At 51.6% G+C, this 23,886-nt stretch overlaps 5 protein-coding genes across 5 annotated transcripts; 1 reads left to right on the plus strand and 4 right to left on the minus strand.

Annotated features, from left to right (window-relative positions):
• Positions 1-371: 371 nt before the first annotated feature.
• BDR25DRAFT_158705 (uncharacterized protein) lies at positions 372-4,493 on the minus strand (the record flags this gene model as incomplete). The annotated part of the gene is made up of 2 exons (XM_033684001.1): positions 372-1,116; positions 1,204-4,493. Coding segments are annotated over 2 exons (4,035 nt in total), but the record flags the coding sequence as incomplete, so codon positions are not given.
• Positions 4,494-5,570: 1,077 nt separating this feature from the next.
• BDR25DRAFT_305258 (uncharacterized protein) lies at positions 5,571-6,874 on the minus strand. The gene is made up of 4 exons (XM_033690376.1): positions 6,518-6,874; positions 6,283-6,446; positions 6,025-6,218; positions 5,571-5,948 (listed from the first exon to the last, which is right to left on the minus strand). Exons 1-4 carry the CDS (start codon positions 6,722-6,724, stop codon positions 5,638-5,640), a joined length of 876 nt encoding a protein of 291 aa, XP_033544604.1. The 5' UTR covers positions 6,725-6,874; the 3' UTR covers positions 5,571-5,637.
• Positions 6,875-7,343: 469 nt separating this feature from the next.
• On the minus strand, positions 7,344-10,862 carry BDR25DRAFT_327037 (uncharacterized protein; the record flags this gene model as incomplete). The annotated part of the gene is made up of 2 exons (XM_033692313.1): positions 7,344-9,356; positions 9,390-10,862. 2 exons carry the CDS (start codon positions 10,860-10,862, stop codon positions 7,344-7,346), a joined length of 3,486 nt encoding a protein of 1,161 aa, XP_033544605.1.
• A 4,687-nt stretch (positions 10,863-15,549) lies between these two features.
• On the plus strand, positions 15,550-19,084 carry BDR25DRAFT_291103 (uncharacterized protein; the record flags this gene model as incomplete). Its single annotated transcript, XM_033688567.1, has 3 exons — positions 15,550-16,382; positions 16,437-18,516; positions 18,636-19,084. Exons 1-3 carry the CDS (start codon positions 15,567-15,569, stop codon positions 19,082-19,084), a joined length of 3,345 nt encoding a protein of 1,114 aa, XP_033544606.1. The 5' UTR covers positions 15,550-15,566.
• Positions 19,085-21,383: 2,299 nt separating this feature from the next.
• Positions 21,384-23,619, minus strand: BDR25DRAFT_291107 (uncharacterized protein; the record flags this gene model as incomplete). The annotated part of the gene is made up of 5 exons (XM_033688568.1): positions 23,521-23,619; positions 22,201-23,471; positions 21,673-22,149; positions 21,487-21,600; positions 21,384-21,434 (listed from the first exon to the last, which is right to left on the minus strand). The coding sequence occupies exons 1-5, from the start codon at positions 23,609-23,611 to the stop codon at positions 21,384-21,386; spliced, it is 2,004 nt and encodes a 667-aa protein (XP_033544607.1). The 5' UTR covers positions 23,612-23,619.
• Between the last annotated feature and the right edge of the window lie 267 nt (positions 23,620-23,886).

A 23,886-nucleotide genomic window follows, 5' to 3' on the forward strand; every position in this document is an offset into this window, starting at 1 on the left:
CTTTAAAAGCTTTAATAGTTATATTATAACTTTTAGTAAAAAGTTAAAAAGTATAAGTAGCTTTAATTAAATTGTAACTTAATTATATTAACCCCTACTGTTAGGTGAAGCAAACAAAAGTATATAATAAGTGAGACGTAACTTGTCTAGAAAGCCTAAGTTGAATTGTACTACTTCCTGATGGAAACGCTGGCAGTAAGTCGTTAAATTTTGGTTAGAGATTGCTTCTTTATAACTGTTTTCAGATTGCAAAATTTATCATCTTCGCAATAACCGCGCAGAACATTCCCTTGGCCCTGAGTATGAACCCACAGCGTACTGAGTGATGTTCGCGTAAAGTGACAGCTTCATGACTCCTTTTAAGTCCCATTTTCATCGGGTCTTACAATAGGCCTTCTCATCTGTAAAAACCCTTCTAAAGCTGTATACGGCCCTGGTTCAAATCGTGGTCTTTCATCGACCTTGGCGATTCCTAGTGCCATGCATGTTCGCTCATCCGCCGTCTTTGCCGTTTCGCTGATATACGGCTGAAGCCACGCCCAGTCCGCCAGGTCAACAGTCGGTATCGGGACTGTGACCTTTGGATATAACGCCTCCTTGTCGGTGAGCTTCTTGTCACTGGCTAATTGGTGAGATTTATCGTAAGTCGGAACATTTGTCGGTATGATCAAAGGTCCCATAGTAAAGAATGCGGTCATCTTGTTGAGGGCATCCTGCCATGTCCAAGAAGGGAGTGAGAGGGATTGGATAGGAAGGATAGAGGAATATACGTGTACGGGAGTGAAGGGATTGACTAACGCTACGAAAGCATGCTTCGAGTATTCCAAATTGCGCTGCTCCTCATATGTTGCGCTTTCTAAATCTGTGGGGTCGATCCAGAAAGCTGACAAAGTAGGAAAGGACTCGGTAGTGATATTCAACCTCGGGTCAGATTTAATGTTGTCTTTCGTTTTGGTGAAGAAAGTATTGATGGCAGTAAGATCTATCACTGGCGTGGCACCAGGCGTTATTGAGGTGTTGTAATAGCCGACCAGGCCGTCAAATAAACGTTCTGCGTCTCCAACTTTAACTTTGAACTCGTAAATCTTGTCTCCAGAATCTGTGCCGGGTTTGCTGCTGTCGGCCTTACTGTCACTAGGCTTGCCGACTCCGGGTTTGCGATTGCCAGGTTCTTTCTGTCCCGGAGGTGCCCGAATCTTGAACGGTCCATTTTTCGGGTTGAGCACAGATTGATTCGTTTGTTCATCAAGTGCAGACTCCAGCGACATTCCAATATTTACAAGAGCGAACGGCTTGCTAACAACCGAATTAAGAAATTCGGCATAAGCGGTTGGAGCGGCCGGGCTATTCTGCAGCGCTTCTGTTATCATATCTACAAAAGCTTGTAGATATGGCCCCGCTTTGAATTGATCAACAAGTGCTTGCAGCTGTTTCACGCCCTTGCCTATGACTGTTGTGTCATCATGGCCGAAAGGTAAGAACGGAGGAGAGGCCTGGGTTCCATCTGGCCCGCCAAAGCGAACCTCGCGGAAAAAGGTGCCGTCAGGTAGAAAGAGCTGAACACCTAAATTGGCGTAGTTAATCAAAACCCAACCCCAAATCGGATTGTCCCATTCGTTGGCCGGCGTCCAGTACGGCGCTTCCTCGTTGAGATTTAGGAAAGCGGTGTTCAAGCGGCAAAGCTGGTTAATTTGTGGAGGTAGCTGAGCGTATTGGCAAAATCCAGGCTTGTCAAGAACGACGGTGTTTGCTGTATATTTGTCGTCTACTAGCGATTGAGGTTGTAAGAATTCACTGACAGTGACATATAACGGCAGAGGCCCAGCTCGATAAGGGGTCGGATCAATGGCGTGAATTGCTTGCCCGAACTTGTCAATGATGTTGAGCTTGGTAAACCGAAACTGCCCATGGGTTGCCGGCTTGAACGGCGAATAGCTTTTATTAGAGTCTACGGAAGTGCCATACGGTGTCAGGTCCGTAGCATCGTCGATAAAGCTTAGAACCTGGCTAGTGAAACCTGCTGAAGGCTTGGTGGCCTTATCTATCGGCCTGGTAATCTCTCCCGGAGGTCGAATATTGGGTTTGATGTGGCTACCCTGAAATCGAGTGATAAGATGGTTAATAAATCCGGAAAGCGGCGCGGAGAGAAAGGCCAACTCGTCAAGCTTCGCAACCAGCTCCTTCCTTTCGATGTCATCAATACCTGTATCGTCAAGGATCTCCTTAGGGGTGCTAGAGAACACTTGCTCCAACTTAGATTTTAGAGATAAGTTAGGTTGCGGCAAGACCAAGACTCTACCCGAGACGGTGCGAGTGTCTGGCTTCCCGTCCTTTCCATCCTCTTTCGCTACTTGCTGCACAGGCCTTGCGTTATCGATACTGTATCTCAGCTTTTTAGGAGCGGATTTATCGGTGGCGCGCTCCTCGAGATTCCAGTGCTGGAACTCCACATGGGTATACTCTGCCTCCCATTCAAGGAATAGTGGAAACCACGGTTGCCTGTTTTCCCACCTATCCCGCCAAAGACGTTCCGGCTTGGACGGGTCTGGAATATTGTGGTAGTTGAGAACCGTATCGTGGTATAGCGGAGTCACCTGTGGCTTAGTTAATGTGGGCGGCGACGCCTCTGGAGACAGAACGATGAACTCTTTTAGCAATGCCTCTGCGGCAGTCTTGAGTTTGTGGGGGAGCTTTGCTAGAATGGTATCATCAAGGATAGGGTTTGCACCACCTTGGATGACCTGGGATTCGATTCGGACTTGTAGAGCCTCTAGATAATCATGCGGCCAACCGGAGCGTACACCGCCGACTAGGAGTGTAGGGTCACGCTGTTGTGAGAATGCCGTCCTTACACCCGCCTTCGCGAGAGCCAACTTCTTGGTCTTTGAATCTACGTCGGCCTTTAGATCACCAATTTTCAAGTCTAGTTTATTTGCGGTTTGCATAAGCTGACAGATCCGTATCTTATATGTATCGTCACTGTCTCTAGCTTCGGCACTGCTACTATTGTAGATCCACCACTGCGAGAAGAGGCTCCACTGCACTTGCCTCTTGTAACGTTCACAAACATCGAGTAGGAGTTGTGTTTGATTCAGTGCCAGTAGAGCCGTGACATCTTTCTCATCTGGTTTGGTGGGTTTCGCGCCGTCGGCAGAACTCGTGCCAGAGAGAAAGTAGCGTTTCCCACCATTTTCATGCTGGAAGTTCCAGCTCACGAGCAGGTCGGCTGCCTCGCGTTGTGCTTCTACGCCGTCGTCTCGGGCTTGTAGGAGCTTCTGAAATGCATCAATGCGTCGTTCAAGCTCCTTCGGCTCACCAATGTCGAGGTCTTTGTGGATATGGACATAGGCGAGGAGAGCATCCATCGGGGTCGTTCCGACGGCCACCGGATGGTTGTCTGCTAGGAAGTTTCCGAAGAAATCTCCTGGCGTTTTTGGCTTCCCTGTTGCGTTCCATTGCACGTCGTACATTGCGCCGTGGCAGATCAAGTCAGCGTCGGAAGTGGACTTCAGCCATTCGCCCTGATCGCTGTCATTGTCGTTGACCAAAGCCATACCGAGTTTGCTAATCTCTGCCCGTCTCGTGCCTTTCAAGCCAGACAACAAACTCTTCTGTTCGGGAGAGTGCCAGCCTAGGACGTAGTAACTCACATCGGCTGCCTGTAGTCGTTTCTTTGTCTTATCCGTGGGGTCAATGTAAGCAAAGTCGTCTAGCATACTGAAAACATTGCCATTATGCGGCTGGTAGTCTGCAAAGAGCTGATTCGAGCTATTGAGGAGATTCAACAAGACACGTGGTTTCTTCACGCCCTCCTGATCGCCTGTCCAATCAGCGGCGCGTTGTTTACAGCCGATGAATATCTCTGCCTGTTCGCTAATATCCGCTTTGTAGGCGTCTCCCTTCTTTTCCGCGTATATGAAAGGCGACACGTCGACTTGAAGATCGACATCGAAACCGAGCTCGTCCAACGACCTTCGCCGGTCGCTCTCAATCACCCAGAATTCCACGTCGGGGACAGGCGCATTCGCTGGAATCAACGATGCTCGATTGTTGATCTTCCGGACCACTAGCCATCTCGCCGGCGCCTCTTGGAACTTCCCAGCACTTGAATCCAAGTTGAGATTTGGCCGGTTTTCTGGTCGTTGTGCTGGCTGCTGTGTCGTTAGCGGCTCGGTCCGCTGTGCCGGCGGACTGGCCGCTGCTTCCGTCGCAGCTGACCCGGTTCTGTAAGGTCGTGGTATCATCCAATGTAGGTATACGCCTTCTCTGTTCTTACGAGGTAGGTGGGTACCTAGGTCCGTGTATCGCGAGTTGCATTCTGCAGGCGTGGTGACGTGCAAGTCGGCGTGGGCAAGGACGTCGTGCTGGATCCATGACCTGTCTAGGCGCAGGAACGTGTAGTTTGGCTGTGTTAGCGGAGCAATTTTGCTGTCGTATTTGCCGCCGTTGCACACATCTTCGTTGAAGACGAAGGCATCGAGCTTGACAGGAACTGCCAGGGCTTGAGAGGCCCCGAAGGTGCTCATCTTGCGCTGGTAAGGTGTTAAAAGCTGATGGCAAGACGGCGTAGGATCGCTGCTAGAGAGATGATACTCCTTAGCCTAACAGTGGCCCTAGCCCCCCCCCGGATGTGCTATGTGATAGCTATCTTCTCCAATATCGACTTTTGCCTGTTAAAGTCGTTGTAAAGAGGATGTGGTTGTTCCAAATGTACTGTCAGCCACCAAGCAGAAGCTGAATAGCTCTGTTCTGTTAAGCACAAACTCTCACACTACACGAATGGGTGGTAATTGTTACTAGAGCTACACAGTTTTTGCTACACTTGCAAGAGCACATGGAGAAACATTCACCGATATCGGCAGAAGCGGTCGAGACCAAATGCCCCCCAGTCGCTGCTAGAAACAAATCAACTCAAAGAGACGAGTAGCAGCTGCACAGCAGGACGAGCTCAAAGCCACAAGCTGATAAGGGACGCGAAAAGCAGCTTCTTTCAGCTCGCCACCGGCACGGAAAGCCCATAGCAATGGCTAGAGTGAGGTATGTTCATGCAGGTGGCTTCACATCGACTACCGCACGGCTCGTCACGCATAGCCAAGTCCAAGGCGAATCGACGCCAGGTAGTGCTTCTTTCCCTTTGAGTCCTCCGCGCTAGGACCGCCATGTCGGTAATAAATTTCAATATTCCATGCAGGGCTGGCGTGCTCGGCCACGAGCTCCGCTAAATTCGCTTAATTTCACTAATGAGGGACAAGAATTGCTATTCAAAAATCCCCGAGAATACCGGGCTACTAACCGACCAGGCAAGGAGCCAAAGAGGAGTATGAAAGAAAACTATCTGGCCAAAATGTCAATTGCATAAGAAGAGGCAGTCTCGTTATCGACTGCTATTCATGTCCTAGATCCAATCAGTATCGTAGAGTGTCATAAATCTCTGCTAGAATGAACCAGTAGTTCTGGTCACACAGCTCTGCTCCCCGTGCCAACCACCAGCCTGCACATTTAGGCCTTGGTTTATGGAAAAAAAAAATTTAAAATTTAAAATTTAAAATTTTTTTAAATAAAAAACAAGGCACGATTGGAAATCTCAATCTGACAACAATGGTGCAGATTTCCTAAGTAACAGAAGCTATGGCAGGGCTAGTCTTTAGACTGGTGCGGGTCCTTGTAGTCGATCACCGGGAACGCTCCCGTTGTATCCGGCTTGCTGCCGAAGAAGAGATAGTTGAAGCCGTCGCCAGCCGATACTGCCAGCTGGCTAAAGCTACCAACCGTAAGGCCCTCGATCGTCGACACGCTGGTGAATTGCAGCCCTTTGTCGGTGACCACGGAGTAGGACCGCATGATCCTTCCCTTGGCGTTGACGCTGTACACGTAGAATCGCTTGTTGGCGTAGACGGCAGCGATCGGCGTCTGCGCCTTGGAGTTCACTGAGCCGGGGATGATGTACGCTAGAAACAACGGGCCCTGATCAGCATGCTTTTGTCACTAATTCAGAGGGGGATGCTTGAAAGCCTGGTCACGTACACTTGTTCTTATCGAGGTTGACAGCCTGGATCTGGCCGTCCTTGTCATCCTGCCCGAGCTGGAAGAATATCCAACGATTGCGCTCGTCGGTATCGTAGGTGGCAGACAGATAACTGAGCGGGTCTGGGCTATAGCCCAAGCCCGTCGAGTTCTTAACGTCCAGGTCGTACTCGGTAATCTTGTTGGTGCCGCGCCTGAAGAAGTGCGCCGTTTAGCAAACCGAGCCGATATTTTCGGCGTATCTTTTTCTCCACTCACTTGAAGAAGTACAGCCACGCCTTGCTTCCGTCTGTCGTGCTGGCGATGCCGGTGGAAGTGGGGTCTGTGACATCCAGGCTCACAATAGCGTCGCTGGACACGTACTGGGGAGACGGGCTGAGGCGGACGACAAAGCCATCCGTGTCCGTGCCGAACACTTGGACCTACACCCAGTCAGTCAGGTGCTGTCCGCGCTAGATAGCTCTATACGTAGTGAAAAAAGGGAAATACGGACGAGGTTGTTCCACCGAATCGCCGTTAGCGAAGAAGGGTTGCCAACAGCGCCCTTGGGTGTGCCCGGCACGTCTTTGTAGATGTTCTTTGCGTCCTCATCGATATTACGCTTGACGAGGTTGATATTGCTGTTGGTATTGTTGTAGAAGACCAGCAGATTGTTGAGTCCCGGTGTGAGAGGGTCAGGCAGAGCTGCAAAAGCTGCCATGGGTTTGGGAGGGGTAGTCATAGCGGAGGGCGAAATGCTATTAAGGTGACGACCTGGTCAGTCAATGCCAGAGACGGAGCTCGCCAGCTCAAGTACCCCACGGCGACCATGTCGTCCGGATCGCGCGACCTCTAGATTGCCTTCCATAGTGGTGGTGCGGCGCCCTCACGGTGGTGAGCTGAAAAGAGGCTTGACGGCTCACTGCATTGTAGCGTGACGGCAGGATTGTGGCGCGCGGCTCGGAGGGTAGCTCTCCAAACTAGCCAATGCCAGTGTCACATCCTCCCTACCTCTCGCTAGTGATGGCGACGTCTCGGACTCGGACTGGAGGCAGCCTTTACATTTTTTTTTTTTAGGGATTTGTGGGAGAAACCCCCATGGTCAAGGCTTCTGCATGTAGCACCTGGAGAACGCGGAGGCGCCGACGTTGATAGCGGCCCCACCCAGCATTACCGCACCGAGAAGTGGCTAATGGAGAAGAACGCTGCTTAGCTGAGCCTTTGGTACTCATACAATACAAACCCCGACCCGGCTCTGAAAACTATCCTAGCGTCAACCCATGTATTGCGTCCGCGTCCCGGGGGCTAGCTGCAAACCCCCCCAGCGCCAACACGCCCACTTAATCGGGCTGCTTTTCATACAGGACTATAGGAAATTCGCCTGTGAACTCGTTGACAAACTCTACGTACTTCTCCCTCCAGATCAGGCTCGACTCTCTGCGGCCGCTATACGGGTTCACGTCGACGAGGCCGAGCACAAAGCTCGCTTCCTTGACAAAGTCAATGTGCACGTATCCAGTCGTGCTGCGGGGCACCACACGCAGCGTGAGCGACTGTGGGCTGTGCTCGGCGATCACGTTGAACCGGAGGTTGCTGAGCATCGTCGGACCCGGGCCGGCGTACGTGCTCAGCAGGTTCAGCCGCTTGACGTCGCTGCCGGTCCTGGGAGGGCCCTTGGGCACGACGAGCTTGATCTCGCTGAGGTGGAAGCGGCCGGGCTTTGGGTTCGTGTGCACTATGGAGAAGACTAGGTCCTGCTTGATTGGCGAGTTGGTCGGGATGCCAAGCGCCGACTCTTCTAGGGTGGAGATTGGGTAGAGGCTGTACTTGAATATGGGCTTGTTTGCTGGTCCGGTTTTGGTGGCTGCCTCGTCGAATGGCGTCATGGCTAGAGCTTGAGGGATGCTCGATGTGAGGCTGACGCTCTTTGAAAGTGCTGCTGTTTGTAGTTGTGATATGACTGGGGGGGTTGTCATCATGAGTACTTTAACTCGCTCGCTTTCCTCTATAGAGGCAGCCTGCGTGGACCTGAAGTGAGGGGCTGCTGCTTGCACAGGCGTTGATTGAAGTGTGAGCCTATCCTCGAGGGGAGGCAACATGAAAGTCTTCTCAGCCTCTTCCTCCTCTTCGTCCAGCGACCATCCCGTAAGAAGACTCTGCGCAGCGATATTCTGGCTTCTCGGTTCTAGCATCATTAAGCTCATGACCGGCTTCGTCTCCGGGGGCTTCCCACCCGGATCGGCCTTGACATCCATCTTGTAGACCGGTTTGTTCAGCTGCACCGCGATCATCGCCGACGTAGCCGTGTCGTCCGTGAACTTGCCCGCTGGCATGTTATCCTTGAGCTTCGCGAGGACATCTGCGGAGTAGGTTTCGAGGATCAACGTCCTGACTTCATTGTCCGGCCCTCCCCACCGGAAGATGGGTGGCGGCGGTGGCGGTTTGTTGGGGTCTACAGTAAGGTTCTTGAACCACTTTCCGTCGTCACATAGATTCTTGTACTCGTTATCTTTATCAAACTGACTAAAGATGCGCTTATATGACGTTTCGAGGGAGGCGCCGTCGAGATGGGGCCCGACCACAAACGACTGCTGGTGCGGCGGCTGGGTAAACCTGAGGCTGTGCAAATCCACAAAGTCGCGTGTGCCTGGGTACCGGTCGAACAGGCAGAGCTTGACGCCTTCGGCGATGTTCGTGTGCCGCAAAATCGTTGCGGGCAGCTTGGCAGAGGGGTCTTCTTCGGGCGACGGCGACTTGGGCGTGAGAGGAGCTTGAACCTTCAGATCCGGGTACTGCGACACGACGTCGGAGCGCATCAGGAAGCCGTAGGTCGGGATCTGCGGCCGGTAGCCGGCGCCGGGGATCTCTTTTGATAGGTACCTGTTGATTGTCTTCTTGATCCATGTCCGGATGGTGTCGTCTTTATCCTCGAGATGGTGACCTATACTCAGCGCACCGTCGACCAGGGCGTCTATCCAGTTTGCATCGATGTAGAACAGGCGCATGCTCTCAGCCGGGAGATAGGATGGATCGGGAATAAGATAGTGTGCGGGGATGTTGGCGAGGTACATGCGGTCCAGCACCCACGTAAGCAACGTCATCCAGTCGGTCGAGTTGGGCTTGTTTAGCTCATTGTACAGCTCGTCTCCATCCGAGTCCGAGCTGCCGGCAAAGAATTTGACGACCGAGCCTGCCTCTTGACTGAACTCCTGTTGCAGCACTGTATTGCCAAGGGACAAGTCCAGAGGCTGGCGCTCCGGCCTCCTCCATCGATCCAGCATATTATGATTAGGATTGTTCACGAGGATATCGGGCCGGGGCGCGCTGATGGCTCTGAGCGTGTCCACAACCGACTGCACCGATCCCACCGCGTCTTCGAGGCTCACGTGAGACCCGCCAAGCAGCTTTGCTTTCGCGTTGTTCATCGTGCGTTGGTGGACCAGCGTGCGGATGCGAGACAGGGATGCGCTGAACCCCTGGTCCGCGATGGCCAACGCCTTGCCCAGCTGCCACGCAGCCGAGTAGGTGAGATCCATCAAGCCAACAGTCGGATCGAAGATCTCGAGGTCACTGCCCGCCAGCGACAGCGACTTGAACCGCTCTGACAGAGGGCGCGGGACGTACGTGGGCGTCAGGGCGCCACGGAGCATTGCCGACGACACCTCACCCGTCTGCAGCCGGTATCTCGTCAACGTGTAGCCATCGCGCAACCGGTCTGCAATCTTCACTTTGGATGCGTCGCCTGAATACGATAGTTTGTCGAGGATGGGCTTGGGCACCCGCAGCATCTCGAGCGTGTCTCCGAGGTGCCGCATCTGCGACCTGAGGTCTGGCGCGTTCGGGGGAAGGCAGTTGTACGTCCAGCTCTGCAGCGAGGGCAAGGCGATCCGCTGTCCATCCGGCGCCGGATACACGGCTAGGTTCTCGACGTCTTCGATCGAGACCAGGTGGACGGTGACAGGCGCCGGCTCCGTCAGGCCCAGCGGGCCGGTGCGGTGGCTCAGCACGACGCTGAAGAGTCCAGTCTCCTGCCTGCCTGCTTCGGGCATGCCCGCCGTGTTGATGTTCCGCACATGGGCGAGGTATTTGTACCGACTGACATCGGCCTTTTGCTGCTTGTCGGCCGGCTTGCCGTCTTCGCCGTACGTCCTGACGAGTTCGTTGAAGAGTGCTGGCTTGAGGAAGATTGCATTCACCGTCGCGTCCTCTGTCTCCGGGTCGTTGTTGTTGGTGATGGGGAACACGGTTCCTGGGACCTGGCGCAGTTCCGAGGCCTTGACTGCCACCTCGAACGTGGCAGACTGCTTGACAGGCTTCTCCACGCTAGACGACTGCCCGAACATGTCGGCCAGCTCCTTGTCGGTGAGCACGAGCTCATCCTGCGAGAAGACCAGTAGGGCGAGCCACGGCACGCTGTTCCTATGCTCCTTGACATCCTTGCTCGACACGCTGCTGCCGACACGCTCCCACGGCAAGTGCGGGTCGTTGAAGACAAGATGCGGCAGCGTCTCGACGGGCGCTCCGTAGCCGTCCGGCGGGAACCTGGAGCGCACCGCGTTCTCCGGCAGCGCGAACTGGGGCGCGTTCACGCGGAAGGACTGCGAGGTGGCAGGCTTGGGGGAGAGCGTCTGCCCGTCGATCCAGCCATGGGAGCGGTTGGGTGCTTGGGCGGGAGACTCGACGTCCTGCGAGACGATGATGGTGTACTGGCCCGCTGCCAGGCTCGGCCTGTAGTACGAGAAGAGCTCCTGCTCGCCGGGTGCAAGGGGAGCAGGCGCGTTGCTGTCCTGCCCCGCCGCTAGGGCATTCAGCGCGTTGCGCAGAGCGAGATGGCGCGGCGGGGATGCGAGGCTAGCCATCTTTCAGCTGTTTTGTTTATCAGTGTGCGTGGTTGTTGAGGACGCTGTTGCACTGCAAGCCCACGGCTAGAGGGGAAGAGTATTTCGGCGCGACAATGGGCATCTAGCTAGAGAAAACCCTCGCTGGACTTCTGATGGAGTAGCTGCTGCTTTCCATCTGGGCGAGTTCTGGCGCTTTGCACTCGGCCGCTTCTCGTTCGCTAGATGGCGATATGCCTTCGTAGCTGACTTCTGTACACGCACAGGGAGCGGTGAGGTGAGCTTTGAAGCGGGCGGTTGGCATCTAGCGCACGAACACTCAAGGCGTAGGCAGCTGCGTGTGTCATGTCGGTACAGAACAAGTACAGAAACATTGAGGTCGAGTTTTTTACGGCGTAAGGAATTCGCCGTTCACATCCACCCAGATCAGCCCGCAGCCGCTACCGGCGCCGAGTCTCCATCTGTAAGTCAGGAGTGATGCGGGCGGGAACTAGACGGGCCGCCCGCGAGTCGAGAAGCTAATCCAGCCACAGCTAATCCGTAGACGGAGCACCCGCAACGCAGAAGGAGATGTCGACTAGCTGAAAGCAGCAGCAGCTCATTGGTATTGCAGCGCCGCTTCAGAATGGCCTCGGAGGACGAGACTACTGTGTTCACCTCACTGTGTTCAGTATGTTCGTCAACAGCACGCGAGGTGCGAAGGCTTGCATTTCACCCTGCACCTCTCTCACACATCACATTCCCCTTTGGCGAGCGTTGGCACGGTCGCTGGCTCAGCCAGCCACCGTGGGCTTGAACGGCCGCGTTTGTTCGCAACGCTGTGATTATCCGCGGCAGCAGGGCACCGTCGTGAAGCGAGAATCCCTGCGTCCTACTTCGCGGTGGGTGTGTTTGTATGTGTACTCTTGCCTGGCAGAGGTGAGGCAGCAAGCAGACCGCAGGCCGCGGACCGTAGCCAGCAACTAGCAGTGCTCACTTGCGGATACCCTCATTATACACTCCCCGGCCCTGTCCGCGACAGACTAGGCTGCCTACTCATCCATCATGCCCTTCCATGTCGACACATACTATGTCAACATTGGCATTGGCGACTGTGCTTTCCATGTCCTCGTCGACGAGTCGAACAACACCATTGACAAGCTTATGGTTGTCGACACGGGCGACTCCCGGAGCGCGCGGTTCGTTGGCAAGTACAGCAGGCCAGAGCATGTCGTCCAAACATGGGGCCGGATAGCAGCGAAATACACCAACGCCCCCGAAGAGCCCAAGATCGATGTCCTCGTCATCACCCACCGCGACAGTGACCACTGGGGCGCCTTCAAGGAGCTTCTTGGCTCCCAGATCACGGCGCAGGTCACGTCGGGCATGGCGCCCATCGCCATCGAGAAACTCCAGATCGACTGGTTCAAGTACGACGGTCACGGAAACCCGCTCACAGAGGTTGTGGCACCGGTATCGCTGGGCTACCCTTTTAACGAGGACCCTTCTCCCGACGGGTACTGCCAGTTCATCCTCAAGTTCAACTGGGAGGAAAAGGGCCTTTTTGGGCGCAAAATTTGGGTGAAACGTATAGCCCGCTTCCGCTCTACTGCCCGGTGGCTACTGGGCTTGAACCTGTTCAATATCGGCGCAGGGAGCATACCGCTGGCTAATAAAGCGACCATCACGTCGCCCCAGCAGCTCATGGTCGATAACCCTCCCCAGGGTGAGAGGCCCGGTGCGTACATAATCTGTTCGAACTGGCAGATTCTAGGTGAGGCAGGAACGGCTGCCATTGGTGCTACGAACGTCACGAATCGGACTTCAATTGGTGCGTTGATCATGTGGAACAACCCTTTCAACATCTCCCACTACTTTGCCGGCGACCTCGAAGGCCCGAGGGAGTTTGATATCGCCATGTGGATTCTGGGTAAGCTGGGCCAGAACTTCGACAAGGATGATATCGGCCGCGCCCACATCACGTCAATGAAAGCCAGCCACCACGGAGCGAGCTCTTCAACCCCTCTGCGGATGTTGCTGCTGGTCAATCCAAACAAAATCATTTTCTCAAGCGGCTCCAAGCACGGACATCCTAGTAAGTCTTCTCGCTAGCATTCCCTCTGGTCGCGAGTGTTCACTAACCCGCACGCGTGGCACAGGATGGGAAACAATCTACAACCTATATGGTTGGCTTTTGTTACGAGGCAAGCAGTTTCTCGATTCGAAGCCGGTTTACAGCACTCGATATCCTTACTGGTTCCTTAGAGACGAAAACTGGGACATTACAGACTTACGCACATCATTAGCTTGGTTTACAGACGCCACGGATCAATCGCCACATATTCAAAACATGACCTGGCTTTATGGGGAAAGTGGCAGTGCTGCCGAGAATCCTTGGGATTCCTATCGGAATAATCTTAATGCCGGAAATTGGACCACTCCCTCCGGTAAACTTGATCTTAAGTTAATCCGGCACTATCTCTTCTGGATCGCAGAAGAGCGGTTCAATGCCATGTCTAGCGTCCGGCAAGAAAGTCTCGATGCCATAGGTATCGCCTATAACAACGTTCATTGGACCACTCTGATCAAGGGAGAGGAGGTCGAGTATGTGATGGTGCGTTCATCAAATGGCAATGATAACAAAGATGGTGTAGTCGAACTAGTCGCTCGATTTATAAAGAAAGACAGCGGGATGAGTATAGAGGGGGATTTTACCCAAACACAACAAATTGCACTACAGAATCCTCTTCAAGGCGGAGGAGGTGCGTTACAGCAAGAGCTCTTTCTTCAACAACAAGTTCTCGTCCGGCAACAAGCTATGGGGACGCCTATTTTTTCACTAGCTATAGCTCCCCCAGCAACATTACAGGCAACAAAAATCAGTCCCCAACGCTTCGAACGTACCACAGACGTCGTAACATCGCCAGGGAATCAACCATCTACTCCGACAGGAGCTCCCGTGCACTCTCTCGCTGATCAAGAACCGTTCGTACGGTACGGCCGGCAATCTTTTGTACCGTATTGGGCTAAACGGGCGAGTGGTGGATCCATTGGCCCAAAGCCTGGCACGATTATTGCGAGGAAAGGCACATACACGATGCTGCAAGGCACAGATCCCAACGAAATGGACCCGAATGATCTCATTCAAGAGAAAGAGATCCCCGCGCCGAGTCCTGGTCCAGTGCCGCCGATAACCCCCCCCAAAGATGTCTTCCTTCTACTATCCTCCAAGCTGGCAAATGCGATATCTGAGAACATTCATGTTTACAGCGAAACTAGGATCGACAATTTCATAGATGCACTTCACGGCGGTGCGGTTGCATTGCCATACCCACTTCCAGCGGATAAACCCTCTACCATACTCGGTACCGATGAATGGTATTGCTGGCTAGAATTTTCCATCGGGAAGATAACTTCGTTCACTATGCTCATTGACAAAGATCGCAGCATTTCTGAGATTGCCCTTTCCCTGTCCGCTGGATACCAATTTACCACGCGAGCTGCCAACTCAGCCCTGAATCCCCCCACCATGCTCATTCCAGGTCCAACTGTAGCATCAGGAGACACGAAATCTCTCAGTCAACAGGTCACAGCTGAGGGGCTACTTGAGGCACAAAACTTGCTCATTCTTGGGGTCGATGCAAAAGCGCCTCAGGTTACAGCAAAGCTCAAGGATGTTATTAACTTTCTCGGTATACGGTACTTGACTAGATCCACTGCTCTTCTGTTCCTTGGTGGTCTTGAACTTACATTAAACCCCAGAGGGAGAAATGCACTATGGTTCTCCCCAGAACAAGGCTACAAAACGACTTTGAGATTAGAATACATGCTAGCACCAACCAACGCAGGAGACTCAAACTCCGCCCTCAAGCTCGTACAAGACCTCCTTGGATTCTTGAAAGGATTTGACGTGAATGGTGTTTCCGTCATTGCGAAATTGGTTAAACGCTGGACAGTCATTAAGTCAGAGATGAGTGCTCTTGACGACTCTGAGCTCATAATAATGGCCAAGTGTACCGTCTTGAGCAAGAAATTTGTCGCTATCCTAGAGTTCCATCAAGACTCTCTAGTTATGACTTTCCGGATAGATGACAAGGGCTTCCTGGGCGCATTCCTCCAGTGGCTAGCTGGACTATTGGGCTTAAAAGACTTTGACTTCAATGCATGGTTAGATAAGGCTGAGGGCCATATAAACCTCCCAGAGCTCAGACGGGTAAACCTCAAGCTAGGTCTAGACACTACCGGGAAAGTGAACAGTATCGAAAGCGTAAGTTTAGACATGCAGGCGACCTTGAAGCGAGATCAGACCAATATCCTGTTCCTTTTCACATACGATTGGTCCAAGGGCTTCAGTAGACTCCGTGGAAGTCTGTGGTTCAGTGAGTTTTCGCCTATCTTCGCTGTCAGAGTTCGTACGCTAATTAAGTAGAACCCCCTAAGGATCTCGTTTTAGCATACGCGCCACTCCTCCCAGAATGGGAAGAGTACAGGATTTTATATCCGTTAGATGAGGCCGACTACAAAGAGTCGTTGGACCTTAAGGAAATCTGGCCACAGCTCGGTAGTGTTCCGAATGGTTTCCCAACAAACGTCACGGAAGCAGCACTAGAAATCTCGTCGGAGGGTCTCCGATTTTCCGGTACGATTAGCTGCACTAATGTAGGCTCTGACGATGGCGCGCCCAAGATAAATCTCGGCAAGGTAGCTTTAGACGCTGGTTATCTCTGGGAAAAGGGGGACTGGTACATGGGTGTCGTTGTGGACATTGGACTTTACCAGCAAACAGGCTCCAAGGACACGCTGCCAGCGCAGCTAAGGGGAGTGCTTCTATACAATAGCCTTGACCATTCGTGGACGCTATCCGGTTCAGCGATGGACTTACGCTTCGGACATCTAGCATCCTTCTTCCACAAAGGCTCAGAAGGACCCGTCATGGAGTTGATGGAAAACATTGACATCAAATACCTTGAACTGTCCTACCAATATCAGGCATCGGGCGGAAACACCTTCACCTTCACTGGCATCATCCTTTTTGGTGCATTAGAGCTTGATCTATTTTTTACTTACAAGACAACTGGGTGGACTTTCAACTCGCGGCTTGTTGAAACGGCATCTAATGATAGCCCTATGGCTACCACAGTAGGGGATATCTTCAAGAGCATCACAGGGTCGGAGGCCGATATTCTCCCATCATTTCTGTCCGAAATTAGTGTGAGCCGTGCACAGACAAAGAGGAATGCGATCGGGATAAGCTGCGCGAGCATTCCGAACCGAGCGATATTCTTTGCTGCCTACGCTAACATCATTGGCCTTTCACTGGCGTTTATTCAATACAAACCAACTACGAGATCAAGCTCCACGAAGCGGATCATCAAAGCATCTCTATCCCAGTTCCCAACTCTGACTATACCACTAGTAGGAGAGCTTCCACAGCTGTTCGAGGAAGCTTATTTTCTATGGGTGCAGGATACTTCTCAAGCCGCCGATGAGTCGTCCAAGGGAATCACGCGCGCTGAGCTGATCGACATCAACTCCGTTGTCATCAATCCGGACCCAGATCCGGTAAATAAAACTGACACGTTTACGATGGACATTCTATTCAAGGAGCCGAAAAAGCCCGATAGCGCTGGCGAAAAATCTAATACGTCACGTGACGGCAACGACATCGTCATACAAGCAGGTTGGCATTTCGTCGTCGTTGTCAAAAATGCGACCGGACAAAGAGATGTGGCTATTGATTACGTATTCGGGCAAAAGAATAAATCCGACCCGAAACCAGCTACAAAAGACCAGCCTACAGGAAAAGACGAATCTGCGGCGTCAAATCAAGCTCCGACGAAGGCCAAAGAATCCGATAGTGACGAAAAACCACACGAGAAGGGTTCGGGTGATGTCAAGAAAGATCCTTTCAAGAAGGCTGTGGGACCTTTGTCAATCAGTAACGTCGGTTTTAGTTATGCTGGTGACACTCTTACTGTCATTGTCGATGCGACATTGGCACTAGGACCCCTCGAGCTTGACCTCTTGGGCTTTCAAATCAGCCTTCACTTTGCGAAAGGCATCACTCTCCAAAATCTGCCCACCCCAGACAAGTTCAAGATTGATCTCGCAGGGCTGGCCGTTGCATTCAATAAGCCTCCTGTCACTATAGCAGGGCGTTTCCTACACACCCCCTCAGATGCCCGGGACTTCTTCGCAGGCGGAGTGGTCGTAGCTTTCAAGCCGTGGATGTTCCAAGCAGCCGGTTTCTACGCGGATAATAAAGCAACGGAGAAAGTGGGTGCTTTTAAGAGCGTGTTTGTCTTCGCCAAACTCGAAGGCCCTCTAATTACCTTTGGGTTCGCTGAGATTTCGGGCATCACTGGCGCATTTGGATATAATGTCCAGTTGAGGTATCCATCGGTGTCCGAAGTCATGACATTCCCATTTGTCGCGTCAAATGACAGTGACCTATCTCCTCAGAAGGCCCTACAAACTCTGGTGGAAGGAGACAATCCCTGGGCAGTCCCAAGCTTAGGCTCGATGTGGCTAGCCGCTGGCCTAAAAGTAACTGCGTTCCAGGTCCTGTCCATCGATGCCGTTATAGTAATCCAGTGGGCTCCGGTGGTAAAATTAGGAATCTTTGGCGTTGGAATCTGTGATGTGCCAAACTCGAAAGCCGAGAAGAAATTTGCGCATATAGAGCTCGGCTTATTGTGCACTGTGGACCCAGCAGCTGGTGTTCTCAAGGTCGAGGCACAATTATCGCCAAACTCCTACATACTGGATCCAGGTTGCCACCTCACCGGAGGGTTTGCGCTGTATTCTTGGTGGAAACCAGATCAGCCACAGCTAGAGAGTCAACCAACAGATCACTCTGATGGAGACTGGGTCTTTACCGTTGGTGGCTATCACCCCGCGTTCAAACCGCCCCCTCAATATCCAAAGGTAGAGCGACTGAAGATTAGTTGGAATTTGGATGACACTCTTGCTATATCTGGCGAGGCGTATTTTGCCGTCACACCAAAGGTGTGTATGGGTGGAGGCAAATTGCACGCTTCACTTTCACTAGGTCCGCTCAGAGCTTGGTTTGATGCTTACGTCGATTTCTTGATTAATTATCAGCCGTTTTACTTCATCGGAGACGGTGGAATCTCCGTGGGAGTTGCATATGACTTGGATCTATGGCTCGTAAGCCTCCACATCCAAGTGGAGATTGGCGCCACCTTGCACATTGAAGGTCCGCCTGTCGCAGGTTATGTGCACGTCAACTTCTGGGTGTTTGGTTTCGATGTCAAGTTCGGAAGTCAGGGTGCGAAACCAGACGTGCTAACTCTGAGACGGTTCTATGACTTGCTTTTGCAGTCTTCCACGGGTACTTCCAACAAGAGCGCGCCGCATGTGTACTCATGCGTGCGAGGATTAATACCCCCAAAGACTACAGTAGCTCCAGAGTCCAGTGAACCGTGGAGGGTTACAGGTGGTATACTCCAGATTGCAGTATCGTGTAAAGTGGCATTTTACGGCGTTACGATCAACAACAAGGCAAGGCCAGAGCTGGGTGACAGCACACCTCTTTATGCCAAGCCCATGCAGCTGACTGATCAGCTGACAAAGTCTGAGTTGACTATTGGGATACAACATCCTGGTAATGAAGAGTCAGCGTGGAGGTTTGAACGGACTAGCAGCGCAGTTCCCCGCGCTCTTTGGGAGAAGTGTAAGGCACCTATTCATTTATTTTGTCTTTTTATCATGATTAGGGATGATTTGTGAAACTTCCTAGCTTTGATATGTTGCGGCCCCTGGTGCACGGTATAATGCTAACGCCTCTTGCAGATGACGAAAGTGAAGATCCCATCATAAGTAACCAGCTGAAAAACTTACTGGGCAGTTCGGATGTTTCCATGAATCTGACTACCGGTTTGGTCATTCGCGCTCCAGAGCCTGAGACATCTGATGGAAATTTCGCAAAGTTTGATGCGGCCAAAGCTGCCATGGAATCAGTGTACGATGATGATGAAAAGCAACCTAAAATCCAAGTATTTGCACCAGCAAGTCCAGCATGGACGCCTGCTAGTCAACCCGAAACGGATCGATGGAAATTGGTGAAAGATACTTGGAATAGCTCATCGGAGACCACCAGTCAGCAAATAGTAAGCACTTGGTCGGGCGCTATGAACTGGACCTATCTGGCAGCTGAGGATAGTTTGGGCGGAAACAAACCAAAGTTGCTCCTCCAGGACTTTGACAATATATACATAAAGCCACCTTTAATCAAGGTGTGATTTACACACTGTAAACCCTGTAATAGAGGGTTTTTATTCTATAACCAACACTCCGTTTTCGCCACCTATTAGAACTGCCGGCTCGAGAGCAAGCGCGGGAAGTCACTATGATAAATCGTGAAAACAACTCGGCCGCCTAAATTTAGCAATAACGCAGTAGAAGCCGACGCTCGGGTCAATGGCTAGTACTTGGCTGGCTTATGGGAAACTGGCTGCATCGGACCTCTGGGCTACAGAGCACAAGCCAGACAACTGGCTCCAGTTGAGGCACCGCGATGAGATGCCGAGCTATTTATAAACATCTGTTTATGCCGCAGTGGTACTCTTCAATAACAGAGTGCACACCTACTCCTTAGCCATTTAACTCACACAATGGATACTAGCCCTCTCGCCTGCGCGTCACATATTACCTTTTGTCGTAGGCAACAATAGGAAGGCTAGCGAATCAAGCGGCTGTAGTCGGTTCTTACTGCAGCCTCACGAAATATGGTAACTACGTAGACTCTAGGCCTAAAGTGCAACTACTCCTGTTTATAATAGCTATATTTCAGCCCGTGTAATAAGCGTACAATTCAGAAATGCTTAGACATAGTAGCTCTGAGTAGCGTTGTTTAGGGAGAAAGTGCGGGCTTCGCTCAGCCTCTGTTTAAGTCTCTAATAGCCTGCAGGTCCTGCGTTTGAAGTCAATTTTGGTGTCGGGGAAAGCTTCTGTGAGGTGCATATATAGGACGCGTGTATAGTTCTAGACTGTTGCACAAAACGCATGGACACTCAAAGTTCAATAGCATAGTAGCCCTGCTTTCTACACGCTTTAGTCATATATTAAAGGTTGGAGGAGGCTCTATTCTCGCACTACCGAAAGCAATGTCAACGGTTAGAAGCTTCAAGGGTTTGCTAGTTCTGGTCTAAGATTTCCGGCTGGGATGAGTCATTGCGAAGGGTTGTGTAATATTCAATTTAAAACTAGATATTACGCTTTCGAAAACTAACTCTAGGCCAAGACGCACCAGTCACGATTTCAAATAGGGGGGCATCGGAGGTTGTTGGGCTGGTGCAATGCCGAGCCTCTAATGGTGCACCTTTGGCGTTTTGTCGCCCTTAGCTCCTCCGGGCTTGGCTTCTTGTCCAGCTGGGGTTCCTAACTACGTGCTCGAATCTTCTGGAATAGCTTTACAAGCTCGACAAACATGGGCCGGCGACTTTATCACCGGCGGGCTACATCTTGTCCTTATTAGGCGTTAGCTTTATATATCCATAAAGGGGAAGGGGAAGGGCCCTACTGGATTATCTTAGCTTAGGGGCGACCAAGGCTGACTGGCGTTATCCGTAGACACGAATCCGCCCAATGGATCATTACGATACGCTAGAAAATATATTCTAGGCATAACTTGGTTAATTTCTGCAGAAGGTTTTGGATAGTTTCTAGTAGTTATTGTTCGCTGCTCGTCTTGCCTTCGAGAAAGCTACCTTATAGTGCTGCCGAGACGACATAATTGTAGATGGACACTGTGACCAACAAATATGCAAATACAGATATGGGATGACTTCTTATTTGGAGCGCCAAAACAGGTTCCCCACCCCCTGTTGGAAAAATGTAGGTCGATGTTACAACATGCGCCTGTGTTCCTAGTTTTCTCGTTTTCTGGTTTTTGCGTTTTGCGTACTGCCTAAATCCCAACCAGGCTGCTATTCGAGTCTATTCGAGTAACTCTCGTGAAGCATTCTTACAAGCTAGGAGAAGGTGATATGGATAGCTTGAGCCTTCTATTAAAATTACCTGTACACTGAAGACGAGCCGAACCCCTCGTAGATATACGTGTTCCAGCCCCTCCCACGCGTTGCCTAGCGCAGCAATTATCCCACAGGGGAGGGCAGCTTCTATTTCCTAAAACAGCAATATCACGTGATGTCAAAAGAGGAACGATGAGGTAGTTATGGGTCCCAAAATAGTTCTTCTAGCGAACTCCTACTGCAAAGCGGGGAGCAAGGCGCCAGCGCAAGGTAGGCTAGCTGCTATGACACTAGAGTTTCTACAGGGGGGTTGCAAAAATGAGTATTGACACACTTTGCACGTGCCGCATAGAGGTCTTTTGTATGAGAAAACACGGACCCATTACACTAACTAATGAAGTGATTAATTATTCCAATTTCATTGAGGAGTGTTCAGTGATTATAAGTCCCTCCTGAGGTCGCATTCTAGCTGCCAGTTGTGCCTTAAGGAACGAAGAGATGAAAGGGGTCTTTTTGCCTCTCCCCACCGCACACCGCGCCGCAATCCTTATGCGTGACCGCTATGATCTCAAAGTAATTCTGAGATTACCCCTAGGCTAATAAGACCATACTGTGGGTCCTATCTATGGAAGCGTTTTATGTCTGTTTTGGACAGCGTTCCTTATACTCACATAACTCGTATAGAGACCAGTAATTGTTGTTCCCGCAGCAATAGTTAAGGACTGCATCTCTGAATGATTGCAGTCTACATTACTTTGGAACTCTCGGCCTCGATTGGTTGTTATCTAGCGCATGAAGTTCAATTAGTCCAGTGCACTCCAAAGGGGGGGAAAAGACAGTTTCTAATACTAACTCACTCTGAAGCATTTCAAAAGCCCGTATCGTAAGAAATCGTAGTCCCCTGGATGTTTATCTTTTTCGACGTGAACAGAGACGGATGTAATAAGTTCGCCATGAACGCCATCAATAATGAACATTGGTCCCGGGTGAACCACCTCGTCATTGCATCGACCAAGCTTACTTGATGAATATCCGCAGATACCATCGTACACGAATTCCAAAGCGCTCAACCGGTACCTACTCTGGACAAACAGTCCCACAATGTTTTTAAGATCGCTGCCTCGTTGTCCACCGAAATGGTTCCATAACAGTGGACGGTAGCCGATATGGCATGGGTTCTGGCCTGTAAACGAGCTTTCATTCAGATAGAGTTCGTTTGGTGGCTTGCTAGGGTACCATAGAGCCGTCTCTCGCAGTGGCGGACCAGTGGTTCCAAGGTCCTGGTCTGAAATGGCGTCTAGCGCACTAACACCCAGGCCAACTATTTTGAATCCCTAAGCCATATTCCTGAGCTTCAGCACGTCGGCTTATTGGAAATCACTCACATCAAGTCTAACGGATACCGCTTTAATAGGCTGTGATCTAATCAAGCGCTCTGAAACTGGAACACCGCTTAGACATCCAAGCCACTGGGACAAGTGACTATTCTTGCCGACAATTTGTAAGGCTCTGAGTCCGCCAGGGGATACTGCAACCTTAAATCCGAATAATTCTTGTAGTGTAAAGAAGGTCTCGCTGCTAGAAATGTACCCAATACGGACGTCAGATGCACTATCTGCAACAAAACGAAGTCCTGTGACGTAGCTCGTAGTGCTAAAGCTGATTGTTGACACTCCAATTTTCAAGAGACATTCAGGCACTGGGACGATAATAGTGCGTAGAGAGTAACACCCTTGCTCAATAGGTCTCCAGTTTCTTTCGAGCTCATCAAAATTTATGTCACCAGTCACTTGAGACCAGGGCGGCCGTATAGTCAGTTCAGTTGTAGGTGGCAGGCCTTCGTTACGCTCAAGCCTAGCAACCTCTATTAGTGGTTTGATGATGTACCAAACGCGAGACCTATTTCGCAGGCCAGTGGGGCCGCTTTTCCGACTGGTTAGCCGGTACAACTCTAGCCAATCTGTAGGCTCTCGACACCCGTGCATTTCGAAGACGAAGCCTCTTTCCCAGTCGCCTGCGAATCGAGAGGCCCAGAAAGCACTGCTCGATAGCAGCGGCAGGAATGAAGCGGATGCCTGGCGCAATGTCAGCGCACCTGCAGTAGTAAGCAACACGGTAATAGCCTCACGAAGCTCCCATGCCAGGCGAGAAAAACAATCATGGGCAGTTTTCTCCGTACCCCGGACCGGTTGAGGTTTTGCACAGCCTAACAAGATTGCAGGCATGGTTGGCACGTCGTAGGGGTTTGCGGCAACGTCTAAGAAAACTGGGGTGGCCTCGCGGGGCAGGAACAAGGTTTCTTGCCACGGAAAATAGTTTTGGGTGTCCAGGTCTACAAGGCCTCCGTAGCGGTGCTGCCAGCCCAGGCCGTTGGTGCGAAGGGGAAACGGTATAGATTCGCACATTTCTACAAGCCGGTCGACCCTGATCTCTTCTGGGCCCCATGCCCTGCGCAACAACATCCAGCAAGCGTCATGCAGAACAAATCCGTGGCGACCATGCAGCGGAGGTTGTCGCATCACTGGTAACTCCTGCGGCCGAAGGTTGCTATCGTCGTCGTCCCATCGCCGAGCAGGGTCCGACGGCGCAGTCCAGGACGCGCTGCCATCATAGCATCCGATGCCCGTTACCGAATAGCCTGATGGGTGGGAATAGACTTGCTGCGTCAGTGGGGTGTAGCAACAACGATGCTGAAGCCGGCGTACTTGCACGATATTCCCTTAGCCACTGTTCGGCGGCGTCGCTGGCTGAAGAGCGGATGACGAACCCACACAGGATGCAGCTGTAGTGGGTCATGAAGGCCAAGGAGTGGTGGAACAAAGTAATGCGTTGCCTGAGCGAGCGCGGGTACGCCACCTTGTGTCGGCATGTCACCTGACCATGAGCTGGCCTTGGCGAACCATCGGAACTCTCCCAAAAGGGTAAAACGCAATATGAAAAAAAAATTTCATGGCAGGTTAGCTCCCCTATAGTTTTGCTACTATTTTAAGCAACGCGCCCCTTATTTTGTGACTTCTCTAGAACATTAATTCCCTCCTATTATGTTTACAACATGTTTAAAATAAAATAAA

This window comes from Lindgomyces ingoldianus (genome assembly GCF_010093535.1).
Source record: "Lindgomyces ingoldianus strain ATCC 200398 unplaced genomic scaffold BDR25scaffold_27, whole genome shotgun sequence".
Classification (NCBI taxonomy): domain Eukaryota; kingdom Fungi; phylum Ascomycota; class Dothideomycetes; order Pleosporales; family Lindgomycetaceae; genus Lindgomyces; species Lindgomyces ingoldianus.